At 32.9% G+C, this 16431-nt stretch overlaps 4 protein-coding genes across 8 annotated transcripts in view; 2 read left to right on the top strand and 2 right to left on the bottom strand.

Moving 5' to 3' along the window:
- The window catches only part of LOC120630342 (probable E3 ubiquitin-protein ligase RNF144A), a 145785-nt gene extending 142608 nt beyond the window's left edge, over positions 1 to 3177 (top strand). For both annotated transcript variants that reach the window (XM_039899540.1, XM_039899541.1), the window contains one exon: positions 1303 to 3177. In XM_039899540.1, coding sequence (XP_039755474.1) covers positions 1303 to 1414 — 112 coding nt within the window. In that variant the 3' untranslated portion in view covers positions 1415 to 3177. The remainder of the gene's footprint in view (positions 1 to 1302) is intronic.
- Positions 3178 to 4177: 1000 nt separating this feature from the next.
- LOC120630374 (protein ALP1-like) lies at positions 4178 to 7498 on the top strand. Of its 4 annotated transcripts, none has more exons than XM_039899590.1 (3): positions 4178 to 4707; positions 5993 to 6246; positions 7166 to 7498. In XM_039899590.1, exons 1-3 carry the CDS (start codon positions 4415 to 4417, stop codon positions 7210 to 7212), a joined length of 594 nt encoding a protein of 197 aa, XP_039755524.1. In that variant the 5' UTR covers positions 4178 to 4414; the 3' UTR covers positions 7213 to 7498. The 4 variants fall into 4 exon arrangements, with proteins under 4 accessions (XP_039755524.1, XP_039755525.1, XP_039755523.1 ...); XM_039899591.1 differs by lacking the exon at positions 7166 to 7498 and adding an exon at positions 6563 to 7010; XM_039899589.1 differs by lacking the exon at positions 7166 to 7498 and adding an exon at positions 6334 to 7010.
- On the bottom strand, positions 4732 to 7157 carry LOC120630375. Its single transcript, XM_039899592.1, has 2 exons — positions 7004 to 7157; positions 4732 to 5861 (listed from the first exon to the last, which is right to left on the bottom strand). Exons 1-2 carry the CDS (start codon positions 7134 to 7136, stop codon positions 5131 to 5133), a joined length of 864 nt encoding a protein of 287 aa, XP_039755526.1. The 5' UTR covers positions 7137 to 7157; the 3' UTR covers positions 4732 to 5130.
- A 6993-nt stretch (positions 7499 to 14491) lies between the features above and the next one.
- LOC120630363 (transmembrane protein 223) lies at positions 14492 to 16364 on the bottom strand. Its single transcript, XM_039899569.1, has 2 exons — positions 15894 to 16364; positions 14492 to 15346 (listed from the first exon to the last, which is right to left on the bottom strand). The coding sequence occupies exons 1-2, from the start codon at positions 16273 to 16275 to the stop codon at positions 15054 to 15056; spliced, it is 675 nt and encodes a 224-aa protein (XP_039755503.1). The 5' UTR covers positions 16276 to 16364; the 3' UTR covers positions 14492 to 15053.
- Between the last annotated feature and the right edge of the window lie 67 nt (positions 16365 to 16431).

Raw genomic sequence — 16431 nt, 5'->3', positions numbered from 1 at the left:
CATGGATATATTATGAAAATTAAGCTTAATTTGCTATATTCCGCGAACAGCAGGAGGTTGTGTATAGTGTAATTTATAATTTCTTCAATCCGTATACTCTACACCAGACAGATCCTCGGCAGTGTACCCTCTACGCACGTTTCGCTCCGAAATCGGAGCATCCTCAGGCGATGTTGAATAATTGTTAACAATTAACAATTTTTTTTTTTATGTTTCCCAATGAAGATACTCATTGGCAATCAACTGTTTAGTAGTTTTTTCTAAACGCTTTAAGCGATTTCATAGGCATTAGATACGAAAATAGTTCTTGTATTCTGGAAAATCTGGTTATTCTCAATCTGATTACAGGGTTTAATTTCAAATGTAAACATTAGATTGCACTTTCTTTTTTGAAAATAGAATAATTATGTAAGCTATATGACATTGTAATGAAATTGTAATTGAATAAATAAATAAATAGGAGATGTGTAAATACTCCTTTAGTGGAACGCTGGTTACTTTCGAAGTTACGCCGACTTCTTTAAAGATACGTTAGCTTATTTAGTGTCGGCCGATTGGAGCGATGTGTAGCGATCCTGCTTAATGAGTCCAAGGCCGTGGGTTCGATTCCCACAACTGGATAATGTTTGTGTTATGAACATGAAAGTTTTTCAGTGTCTGGGTGTTTATCTTTACCTATATTATAAGTAAAATAAAATAAATAAAATAAAATAAAATAGCCTTTAATTCCAAAACGTCATTTCATACACACTAATAAACATTTATACGTTTAAATTTAATAAACATTAATATATTGAATTGTTAGGTTAGGTATGGTTTTACAATAATATTGAATTAAAATTATGTACTTAAATTATTAATTAATTATGTCCCGAGTTTCGGATTGCCTGTTGGCAAAGGCCTCCTCTAGCTCTCGCCACTGCTTCCTGTCGTGCGCTACTCTGCGCCAGTTAGGTCCCGCGGTCTGTTTAATGTCGTCTTCCCACCTCCTATATTATAAGTATTTATGTATTATTCATAAAGAAAATATTCATCAGTCGTCTCAGTATCTTTGGGGCTAGATGGCGATGTGTGGATTGTAGTAATATATTTATTCATTATTTATTTATTTATTTAGTGATGAGTAGGCCTTAGGTACCTTGAAGATACGCCGGTTATTGTCTGTGGGAAAACTACAATAACGCGTTTATCTAAAACGGTTCGTTGCTTTTTACAATCGAAGGCTAAAGCAATCTATGGAATGGCATTTTCCCCTTTAAACTATAGCCAAACAATTCAAATCCAACCTCTTCTTAATTCCAGACTATGCAACCCGAACACAAAAAACCTCGAGGAGGTGGACGAAATCGAAAGCATCAGTCCAGGCCGAGACGACGACGGTGACGAGACGAGAGCGAGGTTTCTCTCCGACTGACGACGCCGCTATTAGATAAGGGACTTGAATACGAGGTAATACGTACCTTTATTGCGTTTGCGTTACGACGAAATGTTAGGCCGAATTTCGGACGTGCTGATCGAACTTTTTAAATCTAAAGGTTGTAGTATAATAACATATATTATATACCATCGATAAGTGGTTGTAAGCATGCGTATAAGAACGTTGTTGTAATGTACTTTAAATGATTGTAGACAGCGAAACTCCGACCGATACACCAGAGGGTTTGTCTCTGAATTTCGGTCGGTAATTTCGTAGCGATGATGAAGGGTGAAGTTTTGAAAGGACGACGACACGATTCAGCCGGTCAGATGTGATACTGGTTAAGGAAAATATTGTGCATCGATTTGACTAATCGCGCGTCGCGTGTTCATCGGGTAGGTTTTTAAGTATGTGTACGTAAGATTAAAAGTGAATGCGGTGTATTACATAAGTTGAAGTTGCGGATGTCCAGTAACCCCAAAGGGACGCTGGGTTTAATTTATTGTATTTCGCAAAAATGTATATATGGATATATTGATCTGGTTTTTGCGGATAAAAAAAAACTTGGTTTAAAGTTCGATTATCCCCGTTTAAACTAAACTCAATGCAATCAGTGACGTGCACAGTGGTCTACCAGGGTATGCTTAAAGCAAGAAGATGGTGTAAAGAAAAAAAAAATAGGGTGGGCATTGCTTTCGTGCATGTATGTAGTGCACGCCACTGAATGCAACAAAGCAAAAATAATATGTATTGCAAAACGTGGTTTTAATAAAGTTGGTTTCCAAAGCAGACTTTGAAACTAGCCATTTATGCTGAAATTGACGTTAGATGGTCATTTCATTAATATTGTAATATGACGTCTTTAATAAATATTGTATAAATAACATTTGAATGTTAGATAAGTTTTTGAATGTACTTTAAATGTGATAGATAGGATATTACTGTAGATACAAAATTCGGTACTTACGCCAGTCCAGTAATTCCATTCCAAGATCGGCCTGGATTGGAATGGAAAGGGCAACTTATGTCGCAACTTCTGCACATCACTTAATTTATTATAATGACATTGGTTTTACTGCAGTGGAACGCCAAAGGTTAGCTACTTAGCTTGGAAATTCGGCATATCCTGCGCATTAGACTGCCATTCCAATAACTGGACTGGATTGCTCAATGTCTGACATGGAATTAAAACACTGTTCACATCGTTCTAGTTAGTACACCTCTTTGTTAGGGTGAGACTTTTGAATTTAAACTCAATGTGGTAGCAATAGATTTCCGAGTTTACCTTTAATAAAATAAAACTGCTTGAACTTTTATAAATGCATTTAAAACTTTCGGAACCTCACAAATAGACTTGGCATAGAGCCAGAATAATGTATTGTCGCACTTTAACTAAGAGCCCCTTCCGAATATCAGAGCGTGACAAAACAAAAACTATTCCGACGTTACGCCTTGTTTACTTGTAAGACCTTTATAGCCCTTCTATCTTACGATAGCCGTTTGACCTCGGTTTTAGTGCAGTAAACCTTATTCACTCCCATTTAAAAATATGGAGCATAAATACCAAACGGTCTTTTAGAGCAAGATCAACTATATCATTTGATATGCCATCGAAATTATATTCTTTGTTATATAGTATGTAACGAAGGCGGAAAGTGTATTTTCATTGTGATTCATATATATATTATTGTATTCATATATATTGTATAGTAGATGTTCGTATTGGATAGAAGCAGGCGTTACTTTGCGGAATGCCATGATATATAATGGAAATTAAGCTTAAGGAGAATCTGTGTGGTGTTATCTATAATTTCTTAAATCCATATAAATAAAATAAAAATAAAATTCGTTTATTTCGACCGACTTGGATAATAAATGGTTAGTAAAATACAAAGTTAACTGTTAGTAAACTTAGCCTAAGGAAATAGTTTATAAAATCGTTTCGGCAATCTATCCTCTACGCACGTTTCACTCCGAAACCGGAGCATCCTCAGGAGATGTTGACTTAACAATGAATAATTGTGAATAATGAATAATTCTAATAATCTTGAAGATCTGTTTGGTGAAGTATAAGGATTGAAGAAATTATAAATTACACCATACAGATTCTCCTGCTTTTCGCGGAGTATAGCAAATTAAGCTTAATTTTCATAATATTCGAAATGGTTATGTGTTTATTGTAGCTAGGGGTAGCGACAAATGGTCTTAGAAGTGCTAGCTGTAGTTATAGCAGTGAATAGGGCGTATCATACGTACCAACTGTAAAATGATCTTAAAAGACTTGCAGTAGTGTTTTGTATTATGATCTTCGTACAAGTAATCACAATTATATATTAATTATAAAAATTAAGGAAAAGGCACTATAGTAGCCTTCTTGTGGACAATTTATTCGGTTCTTGGCGATCGCGAAAGGCTTTTGATATGAAAGTAATTTTTGGGTTTATTATTTGTTAATTGCTTTGGCCCTATAAGTACCGGGTTCTATTACCAACACGGCCGGTTTTGTGAATGCATATATTCTAAATTGGATCAGCTATGATCAGGTCTGGATATTTTCCGGTTGTCTTACTTGCAAATGAAAGCGATAAGAATAATGTTTAATAATTTGCACTTCAAGATTGCCAAATATATAATTGCATAACCCGATAACAAAGAAGTTAAATTACAAACTAATAGCAAAACGAAGGTTTATTATAAAAAAAATAAGATATAAAACTGAAGAGTTATCTGTATACAATTTTACACTTGCAATCATATGCCGCGTAAGGGCCGGCGCCCATTGTCGGCATCGGCAAGGAACAGGATCCTTCGGCATCCTACATGCAAGCGCACACTGATGGAAACTATGCTTTGGCATGCTGCAACGTTCTTAGGGATGACGAGGCGTCCTTTAGCATGCCGCACCGTCCTGTAGCTTGCCGAAGCGTCTCAATATCGTATTTCTCGTCAAAACAGTTTCAGAGTTGTTACAAGCTAGTTGTGTGAGTTGTATTTAATATGGTGGACTGGGATCTAGTGCTCATAGCAGCTCTTGCTGAAGAAGAAGAGAAATCTAATCAATCAAGAAGATTTTGGGTGAACAACCTTTGGAAGCAACGATATACGTCCGGTGAATTCAACAATTTATTCAATGATTTGCGTTATGACGTGCGAAAATTTTATGACTACTATAGAATGAGTTATGAAAATTTTGAAAGTCTGGTTCATTTGCTTCGACCTTTCATGGAGAAAAAACAATCAAATTTTCGCACACCTATATCTGTTGAAGAAAGATTGTCTGTGTGCTTGAGGTGAGTAATCATACTAATATTATAAATGCGAAAGTGTGTTTGTTGGTTTGTCCTTCAATCACGCTGCAAGAAAGCCACGGATTGACGTGATTTTTTGATTGGGTATAGTTGAGGACCTGGAGAGTGACATAAGCTACTTTTTATCCCGGAAAATTAAATAGTTCCCTTAGTTAGTTAATAATAAACAATACTTTAATGTGTTAATAATCATATTTATTATTTTTTAATTCACATATACTCGTACAGGTATGATTCGAATGGTGACTTCAGATCGCAGACTACATTACTATTTCGTCTGAATCTATATTTCATGCTGCGCCGGTCATAGAACTGTCGTCGTGGAGCGATTGTTGATGACATTGGAGTCATATCTTTATTTTTAATCACATTAGCTTTGCTGCAGGTAATAATATGTTAAAGAAATTACAAATTCTGGTAATCATTGGTTTCAATATTCTGGTAATCACTGATTTCAATGTTTTGGTCTTGGCATCTAGGTATGGGTGTCGGTGTATATTTCAATGTTGAATGTATGTTGTCCTCGTTATTTACGGATGTTGCTTGGGGTGTGTAATAAGAAAAATCGTCCATGGTGTAGTTTGATTGATTCACAGGAGGTTTTTGTTTCGATGTGGATGGTTCATTAATAGATCTTGTTGTTTCAATATGCTGTGGTGCTTCTAACATTTCTGAATATTCGATTTCTGCCTTATTAACAATAAGCAATACATCTCTTTTCACTTGAAGTTGCAACTTTTTCGGTAAAGATTTTACTGTAGCAGACATTGATTTAAAAAATATATCTATAGGATGTTCATCTTCGTTATTTTTAGAATCTATATAATTTTTTAATATCTCAGCTGTGGTTATGTTTTGTGATCGAGGACGCGAGTTTTGTGAATCTGAATGTGACATTTGTGATTGTGGCCGTGATTGAAGAGAATCCAAGAAAGAATCTTGTGTGTCCTCGGAAGACGAATCTAAATTAGATACCTGTGCTCTATTTTGTAAAAATGTAGTTAAGAATTGGAGTTCTCTTTCGTGTTTTATTGGCCTTTGTGGCTTTGCAGAATCACCACTTTTGCTTGTTCTATTTTTTATCGCTTTTCGATAGTTGTTTCTGATGTTCGTCCACATCTTGAGGCATTCTTGAGCTGAAAATAATATAATAAACATATAAATGAATGGTTTGTTAGTGAGGGGTTTTCACGCAGGTTTTCCAAGTGGCAATAGATTAATAGGTACCTACCTAAGCTATATTTAAAAATATAATGTTTCTTTTCAGGTTTTTAATCACAGGAGTCAGTTTCAAAACTTTAGCATTCAATTACCGAATGGGATTTAGTACAGTTCGTTGTATAGTCCATGAAACCTGCCGTGTAATCTGGAATATTCTTGGCCGTATCGTTCTGCCAAAACCAACAACAGCACAATGGAAGATAATTGCTAAAGACTTTGATGAAATATGGAATTTTCCAAATTGTATTGGTGCCATAGATGGCAAGCACTTCAAGATACGAGCTCCAAATAATAGTGGAAGTATGTATTTTAATTATAAAAAATTTTTTAGTATCGTTCTGTTGGCTGTAGCAGATGCTAAATACAGATTTGTCATTGTCGATGTAGGTGCTTATGGTAGAAATAGCGACGGTGGTATATTAGATCATTCAAAATTGGGTTTAAAATTGCAAAACGACACCTTAAATATTCCTCAAAATGTGAGCTTACGAGGAATAACTGAAGAATTACCCTATGTTTTTGTTGCTGATGAAGCATTTCCACTAACGAAAAATATAATGAGACCGTACCCTGCGAATCAATTGGCAAATATAGAGAAAAGAGTTTTTAATTACAGACTAAGTCGAGCAAGGCGTATTGTGGAGAGTGCTTTTGGCATTCTTCAATCAAGGTTTGAAATATTTCAGAGGAGAATGCAAGTACAAGCAAAATATATAGATAACATCATTTTAGCCTGCTGTTCTTTACATAATTACATCATTAACAATGCAACGACGGAACTTCCAAACCCACTACAGGAAAGTGACATTTTAGAAAGTTCCGTGGATAACAATGTAGTTGGCGATACCGATATTATCATGTGCGAGGGTATGGTCATTAGAGATCAATTTAAACAATATTTTAACTCTGAACATGGGTCAGTTAGTTGGCAGAATAATATTGTCAATAGATCATAAAATACCAACGATCTATAAGTCAATGTAATTAATTATATATTATATATACTTATACTTATTATAACTCAATAAAAAATACAATGTTTATGATGCTTACTTACGTGTTTTATTGAATTCTTTGGCGATTTGCTCCCACGCATTATTTTTCATGTGTTGGTCACTGTAGTGACGCGATTTTATATTGTATAAACACTCGTGTAGACGAACTAAATTAATTAGCTTTTCTTCCGCCATCGTTGTTACAAGAAAATTCGTTGTTACAGCAAACAACCGATACACGCAGTGGTTACCTCGATTGTGTTGTGTGTGAGTCAAATGATTCAAATGGCGGATGCCTCCCCTCGCCCCGCAGGGCAAGCTATCCCCGAGTGGTGCCTCGGCGCCGGCGGGTACCGAAGGATGCCGAAGGATGCCGAAGCATCCCGAAGCATTCTTAAGGCTGCCGATACAGCAGCCTCAAGCATACCGAAGCGGTATTTTTGTTATTACGACCATATATAATGGAAATTTCTACTTTATTGTCATTATGTTAATGTATATTGCTATTTGCCACCTAAAATCCTCAGTCGTGCCGATGCCGACAATGGGCGCCGGCCCTAAGAGTAACGTTAAAGTAAAATGAAAGTAATCTACCTAGTTTTAAAGCACACATTATTTTGGCAGGTTGATTATAGAATAGAAGTAGTAAAGAATTTCCGATTTTAAATATTTTGAAATGTTTATTTATTTATTTAACTCTTCTTTCGTACGCCACTATGAAGTAAGGGAAATAAAAGAGTAATATAAGACAGTACAAAGATAAAAGTAGAATACAAAAGGCGGCCTTATCGCCTAGTAGCGATCTCTGCCATTATAAACCTACATCCAAATAGCTCAATACATAAATATGAAATAATAAACTAATATATACTCAATTAACCCATAAATACAATCAACATACACCCATAATATTGAGTAGGAGCTCGAGGCCCGAGTTCGTATCCCAGCAGGCACCTCTAACATTTCTAAGTTATGTGCGTTTTAAGTAATTAAAATATCACTTGCTTCAACGGTAAAGGAAAATATCGTGTGGAAACCTGCATGCCTGAGAGTTCTACATAATGTTCTCAAAGGTGTGTGGAGTCCACCAATCCGCACTGGGCCAGCGTGGTGGAGGCTCATTGTGAGAGGAGAGCCGAGCTCTGTAGTAGCCGGTAATGGGTTAACGTGATGATACGCATAAGATCCCTTTTACTTAAACGTTAGTGTTCTGATACACGAGAATCACTCAATACAAGTGTAAAATTATTGAGGACTGTAAATGCAGGTATTTGTCGCCACTCGCGCTCGCTAAGATCCGAATGCGGCCTAATAGTAAACACTCATGGTGACAGACTATAGCGCAAGTAATTGCAATGCAAATGTCATCCTAAAGTAATATCAGCTCTAACGTGTTGGTCCATAGAAAAAAGTTCTTGTAACATCATGACAGAAGAGTTTTGTAATTAAATGCACTGTCACCACGCGTTGAGATTTACTGAATATTGACTATAGCGATGTATTTAATGATGGTCCATGGGACTAGATTAGGTTAGTTCAAAATATATTTAATGATAAATGTGAAAAAAAACGTCTTCTACAAGTCTCTCATAACTAATCTTTTTAATAGATTATCGAAAATAAGATTTGATGGTTTCGATTCAATAAGCGTACCTATTAGTATATATATAAATATATTTAAATAATTATAATTTTTAATGGCCTTTCAAAGAAAATTGTGACAAAATGGGCCAAGCTAATATAGATAACAAAATGGAATTAAAAACGAGACGCGAAACTAAAAAAATTTAACTTAAAATTAAACCGTTTTTAAAAAAAATTAGATCTTCAAACGACTCAACGAATCATATTTGAGTATTATGTAACTTAAAAGAAATTGAAAACCGAAAAATTCAAAGTATATAAATATTATATTATACGGGGGCCCTGATTCTCTTATACATTTTAATATTAAGACTCTCATAATCATAATTTGTGACGTAGAATATGACTTTCCTTGTATGTAGAGCTGTCAATACTTAGTCCCAAAATGCATTTCGCATGATTATGATTTCAATGCCATAGATAATTAGGGCCCTGAATAGTGAAATTAGCATTTCATATAATAGGTTTACACCATAAAGAACTTATTGATCTGTGAAAGTTTAAAGTTGACTTAAAGTGGGTAGTGGTGAAATAGGCAGTATTTTTGAAGTTTATTACAAATTCAAGAAAAAAAAATATTTTCAAATCTAGAACATTAAATCGAACTGTTATTTTACGAACAAAAAAATATTCGTACTATAACATACTTATTAAATAGTGTTGATTCGGGAGTATTTTAACTTGAACTTAAGTTTTAAGCTGATGCAAACACTACATAGGGGAGAGCGGGTACAAAAGCAACAGTTAGTGTAGTTAGATCTGATTTCTGGCAAACGGTCGATTGTTAATAAACAGAATATAGCAATTTATAACTTTTGTTTATATTTCCTTGATCATATCGTATCAATATTTTCTTAGATACGCACGGAGTAAATTGAATTATTTATCCTCGTCACGGGAACCCGGTGTAGATACTGGTCATACAAGGCTCCATTCAATTACCGGTTCCCTTTTTAATCAAGGAGTAGCCAACTACTAGAAAAAGACGCTGTTGCTTTTGTACCGGTAGCTTCTTCTCGATGAAGTGGACTTCTTTGGTATACTCTCTTAAATACAGTTTGCGGCGTAGTTTAGTTTTAACACTTCCGGGACACGGATAACAGGAATAAAATATTTCTATCATTAGAAAATACTGATATAAGTAAATACATTAGAAGATTTACAATCGGCTAATATATAGATTCGATGAACAAAGTTACTTCTATGTATGTATCAACATAATAATTGATGTATTTTTAAATGTAATTATGCGACTTCGATTGTAAAATATATATATTTATCCAAATAATTCTTCACCGTTTCTCAAAGTTATATGAATAATGATTGAAAAGTAAACCTCTTCTTTTGATTTGTCAATTATTAAGTTTTAATTTCGTGTACAAGCAAATTTGCAGTCAAATATTTAACAGCGACTTATAGAGAAAATGCTGACTGATGTTTATGTAAGAGTATGAGACTGATGAGTGAGATAAGTCGAGTATGATTTTGATAGCACTACGCAAGGTTTCAGGATAGATTGTATACATGACTCTGAGGCTACAGCCCATGTTTGCAATTCCTGGAATTATAACTGATATTTATTTGATTATTCACATTTCACTCTAACAGCCTAAATTTGATCACATGTCGCGCCCGCAGTTTTACTTCTTTTGCTTTACTACTACGGTCGGTGCGTACTGATATAACTCGCGCTATTAAAGAATAGATTAAGCGGCGGTCGATATCATACTATCTCATTCGCACAATATTCGCTCGCCCTTATATTGAGCGAATGAGATAGAACGACTTATGCCGACTTTTATAAATTTACAAACTTTCTCAAGAGATGGGCTAAAACAAGCAAAAAATAATTAAATTTTACTTCGCGCTATATACAACAAACAAAAAAGAGTTCTTTAGTTTTATTTTTAGTAAAGGAATGCATTCTTAAAAAGAATTAGGGTCATGCTTCAGAGTAAAGTCATGCATTGTATGAGTAAAATTAAACCATGTAAATGTGTGATTCTAAAAATTATGTATGTTTGTACTATCCTCAACAACGAATAGGACAAAATAGACCAAATTTTGAGTGGCATTTGTTAACTATAAATCTTATTAATAGATACAATAAATGCATCGTGAAACTTTTTAAAACAAGTTTCGTAAAATTGCTTTCAAAATTTGGCTCTACGATTTTTTTTTGTAGTTCGAGAAACAGCCTGTTTATTGTGTCAAAACTTATTAGCATTCAAGCCCGAGCAGAGACTTATGGATTATAAAAAGCTGCCAAATGGTATAAAGGCAAAGTTATCATGCGAACGATTATGTGGTGCTTGTAATGCTTCTATGACACTAAAATCGTAACGCAATGTATTTTGACACCTCTTCATTTATGAACTCAAGTCACAAATTGCGCTTACAAGTGTGTTACGCTTTTAATGCCATAGCTAATAAGTTGAACACGATTATATCAAATCATTCATATAGTTATTTAAAATATGAGCGTTATGCTTTTATAATAAAAACAAATCACTTAACATAGGTACTTTATAAGTTATTCGTGCGTAATGTAAAACTGGCAGATAATTATTTTTATATAAGAAAAAACGAGAAAAAAAAAATAATTTAGTGCGCCTGGCGTGCACTTTTTAGTTGGTAGTCATTATTTTTTTTAAACATTTTGCAAATGGGTATGCATATCGGTGTTTTGCAGTTGCCAATAAAGTTATGTTTTAATTCGGATTACAAATACACCATAGATCTAAATTGTATGCACAACAACGACAAATTTTGGCCTGATTTCCAACAACAATAGCACTGAGCTAGGGATAAAAAAATCCTTTTCTCTGACCTGATCCTTTCATCTTTATCCCGTCAAATGTATGTAGTTAGTATTCGGGTGCCTTAACCCGAACTGTTTTATTTCTCAATAATGGATAAAAAATACCTAAAATGCAGAAACAAGTTTCACTCTTTTTTACCACTTCTAAATTCAATTTTTGGCCACTTTAAATTATGCTTAAATATTGTTCATTACCAAAAATATTTTTGTATCTTTTTGTATTTTTTAATATACCAAATATGAATAATATCAAAATTAATTGAAAGCTATTTTTTTTCACTTACATAACTATATTGGACACTGCATAAATGGCTTCAGGTGAAGTGAAAAGTCAAGAGTGTATAATAGTAACTGCAATGCAGTGAGACAATGCATTACTGTATTTTTAGTCTATATCTTTATTTTTTTATACCACCTGTGATCGACAGGTGCCATAAGTGTTGAACTATACGCAAAGCAGAGCTTGCATCCCGTTTAACGTGGCGTTATATTATATTATGTTATAAAATACTTTTGAAATATGACTTAGACTGTGAATCTCCATACAAAGTTAACTGCAGATCATTCTACTACCAATTTTATTCTATATAATAAACCAAGGTGAATAATGGATATATAGCTTTCTCTCAGCACTATCCATACGCAAATTCAAACAAAACATAAAAAGTATATTTTTTTTATTTAATTCAAATCGTCCTACATTTTTATGTGATTGAGTTTTATGAACAAGCATCGTTCAATTCTAACATTTTAGTTTTACTTTCAAAAATAGTAAATGAAATGAGAAGCGATTAAAAAAAAAAGGCATATCCACGTGGTTTTTAATTAAGCTTTGCTACTAAAGAATTATGTCTCCATTAACATTTTTGACCTTAAATTTAAAACATAATTTCCTAGCAAGAAATTATTTTTCTCTCTAACATACGGAAAGACACGCCATTGGTCAAAGCGAGTGTGACTTGCACCTAGTATGAGTTATTAAAAAAAAACTGATAATGTTACGTTATCCTACCTTTTTAATCCTCTAGAAAATATTCTGAAACCGTTAGCTTATTTCCAACAATAACCATAATATAATCATACCAGTTGCATAAATAACTATGTATTATCATGTTTGGTCATATCTAGTATATTTTTATGGAGTTGTCAAATCATGATGTTTTGTCGTATAAATTAACATATTTACTCTTACGCCAAAGGGGCGTTTGGCAACTTGCACTTAGCGTAATAGTTCGGTTTTGCGCATGGTTTAATATGCTGGGCAACATAAAGCTGTGCACTGCTTTTCCTATGTGCGCTCACTGAAGAGCCTTAAATCGTAATTTATTTTTAGGGGAGTAACAAAATATTAATTTATTGTAAATAACGATTTCATATTGTACTTAATATAATGAGGATCGATGGACGGTTTATGTTTTTTTTAAAGTGACATATTATATTTGACGTTTTCATTTTAGGTTTTATTTATGAGTTAGGGATCCTAAATGCTAAAGTTTTGTTAACAGATTTCAAAATAGGAGGGGGTACTCATATGATATGTGTCTTGTGTTATGAATGTTAAATAAGTCTCTAATAACAGTGAAATATACGGGATATTTTATTTTGCAAATCCGATTCAAAGGATTTTTTGTTGATATTGACAACTGAGGTTAAAAACATATTATTGACATAGCGATTTAATTATTGACTCGACGTTGTTACTGACTCGCATTGTTGCCATCTCTTTCTTGTGTATCTACACTACATTGAATATGCAATCCCCTTTTTGATGATTCGCTCACCAATATAGATTTAAGGAGGTATCAAAACGGACTCCATCGTTCCTCGGTGGCTTGCAAGCAAGCTAGTTGGAAGCATTTTGTAGAATTAAACGGAAATTGTCTGTAGTATAGTCTTAATAATAAGTGATTCGTAGTATCTTAATAAGTTATCACACGTCGATAAGACATGAAATAAATAAATGTACCTATATATATATTTTGGAAGGTTGTCATCGTACTTTATTTGTTTTTGTAAAAATTAGACACTTATAGATTATTTCTGAATGTGATGTAAATAGCATATGAAACTAATTCAAAATATTTTCTTAAATAATTAGTGCTCAGATTTATCAATTTTCATTAATACGCATGTTTGTCTTTATCGCATGCTTTTAAATGTTTGTTAAAATAACAAAAATGAAAATTATATTGAAATATATGTGTATTTCTTCGTCTTAAAACTACGATTCGGTTAAAAAAAAAATGTTATCCATGAAATATCATAAAAAGCAATACCTAAGAAATATTAAACAAAATACAATTGTATAGCACCCTGTAGCAGCTGTTATAGGATATTTTTAAATAATATAATGTAATGTAAAATAATATAATGATTTTTTTCTTACTGGTCTAATTACGTAAGCAATCTTTTCATTACTTTTTAGTGTTAAATATGTTAAAAAAAAAAGAAGAACATTTTGTATTTGTTTTATTCATGCCCTTATTTTTAAACTAATTTTAAAATATACTTAACACTAAAAAGTCATAAAAAGATTATTTTCCATTATAAGTCAGAAAAAAATTGTTAAGTTGCACAGGTAATTTGAAAAACATCTTTTATATTATTTGGCGCTCTTCAAAGTGTTCCATAAAGGCAAACATTAATCGTAAATTGCTACTTTTCGGCGTGCATAGTGGTAGAATTTATTTTTCGTAATTTATCTTATTTTTAGACAAATGACAAAAAAATGTTTTTGTGTGACGCGAACGCACTTGTAAATAATGTGAAAAGAAAAAATATTTTTGTTATCAATTATTGTACTTGTTTTTTTGTGTTAATTCAGAATAGACTTTCAGTTAATTTAATTACGAAATAATAAAGAATTTTCGAATATATTTGTTTGATTTATTAACATTTATCCTAAGAAAAAATAGAAGACACCTTGAGATTTAAATTGGCAGTGAAAATGATCTTAATCACTGGATAACATGTATGAAAGCATCAAAAGTAAGTACTATGCTTCTTATATTTAATTTGAAAAAGTTTGAATATGAATGAAATAAAGAAATACATCATTTAACAGCATCTATAATTATTTATTTATAACTGCCTAGAATATAAACAAACTTACGCATTTTACTAACTTATGCTAAAAATTATTTACACTCCAAAGTTTACGAAATATGCAAACAAGACACAACAGAAATGATATAAATGTTTGAATATGGAAAAGGAAACATAAAAAATAAATCATTAGTCTGGTATAAAAAAAAATGATCTCATTGAGGAGGCAACTTCAAGTTGGAGTACAGCTTAAATTTTCTTTTTATTCAAAGTAGCATTAGACTGCAATCTCAATTCAAAGTAGCATTAGACTGCAATCTCACACTACTGGTAAGTGATGAGGCTGCCTAAATGGAAGCAACTCACCTATTATGCTGGTTTATGTAACCTGGTCCCATGCAGCATCATGGGGTATTAAATCACTTGGTAGCATGTCTTGGTTGGTAGGGTTATAACTAGCCCAATGGTTAACAGACCAGAGAAAATTCTAAATTAATATATTGCCAAATTGTCCTTGCTGGGAATCAAACCTGTGACTGTGATATCTTATTCATTGTTCAAAGATTATAAGTTCACATGTTAATTACCTTTAAGATTCAATTTCACCATATTCTCTTAAGACCAGCTGTACAATCAAAAAGCAATGGATTTTTGAACTCCCCTCTCATGTCTAGCATATAATGCATTACTGTATTTTTCACCTTCAATGGTAGCTGCACTTTAGCCAACTTTCGACTCTCCTTGCAACATACAAATTCAATAGGCACTTTCATTATCCTGTTATTTCCAAATGGTGCATATGTGATGAATGTTAGATTTTGTCCACCTTTGTTGAGGATAAGATAGCGCACAGATTTTAGGGTATACATCCATATCATTCCTAGAGAACCAGTTCCTGAAATAGTCAGAGATAATTAAATAAAGTCTCTGTTACTTTATTGTAAAATTGTATACATTTGCAACAGTTTTTCTGTTGCAAATGTATACAATTTTAAAATTTTTTTGTTCTTAAAATAAACTTATTGTAAAATTAATAATTACAAATTATTAATTTTATGTAACCTAGTATACTGCACTGCAAGTTTATTTTTACTTCTAATGTTCAAATTAATGCAGTCACATTTTTTCTTTAATTTAGAAATATTTTTATGAACATTAAATTTTCAAATATGTATTGGCCATACAATGTCATTATTTTGAAAATGTTAAATTTATCTTTTAATGATTCTCTTGTACCCAAATAATAAAGAGTTCCCAATTAAAAAGATCCCTTGAAAAATTTAAATTTGGTGCATGTGGGAAGGAAAGAAGGGGAAGGGAAATTAGATGTGTTATACTTATACTTTAGACATTGTTTGGTTATTAGATTGTATGTGGTTTGAGATACTCGTAAAGTATTAACTAGGTATGTATAATGACTTATGCGAGCCAGTTGTATTTACCAATAATAACTGCTACAACTCCTAGAGTATTTTTATACTTATTCTCGCCTAAATTTATCTTTCGATACCATGGCGTATCATCAGTAACGGTAGATTTATCCACGGGTGCATCTCTTAAGTTTTGCAGAGCGAACAGTCCTAAATATGTCCAAAACATATATTGGACTACAGCAAATATATTCATGTACATATAAAACTTTGGATTCTCATACTTAAACAATATAACATCTTTTGTAACGTTTGTATTCACATCATGAATTGTTTTGGTAACCGCCGAACTAAATGATGCACCACTGTCAAGTTTTACGAAGTTTCTCTTCAATGGATACCGAAATGTAGCAGCCCTTTTTAGGGCTATTGCCGCATAGGAGAATAAGGACATTTTTATTTCACCAAGTTCTATATATTTATAATAAATTTTACAAGAATGTAATGAAAACAACCTCAAAATATTATTAAAAATAAATCTGGATCATAGATTATTTATTTATTTTAGTTTGTGATCATAGTGAGGCACTAGCAGACAGCAGTGGTAGTT

This window comes from Pararge aegeria, chromosome 16, assembly GCF_905163445.1.
Source record: "Pararge aegeria chromosome 16, ilParAegt1.1, whole genome shotgun sequence".
Taxonomy (NCBI): domain Eukaryota; kingdom Metazoa; phylum Arthropoda; class Insecta; order Lepidoptera; family Nymphalidae; genus Pararge; species Pararge aegeria.
This window is presented reverse-complemented; position numbering and strand designations above follow the sequence as displayed.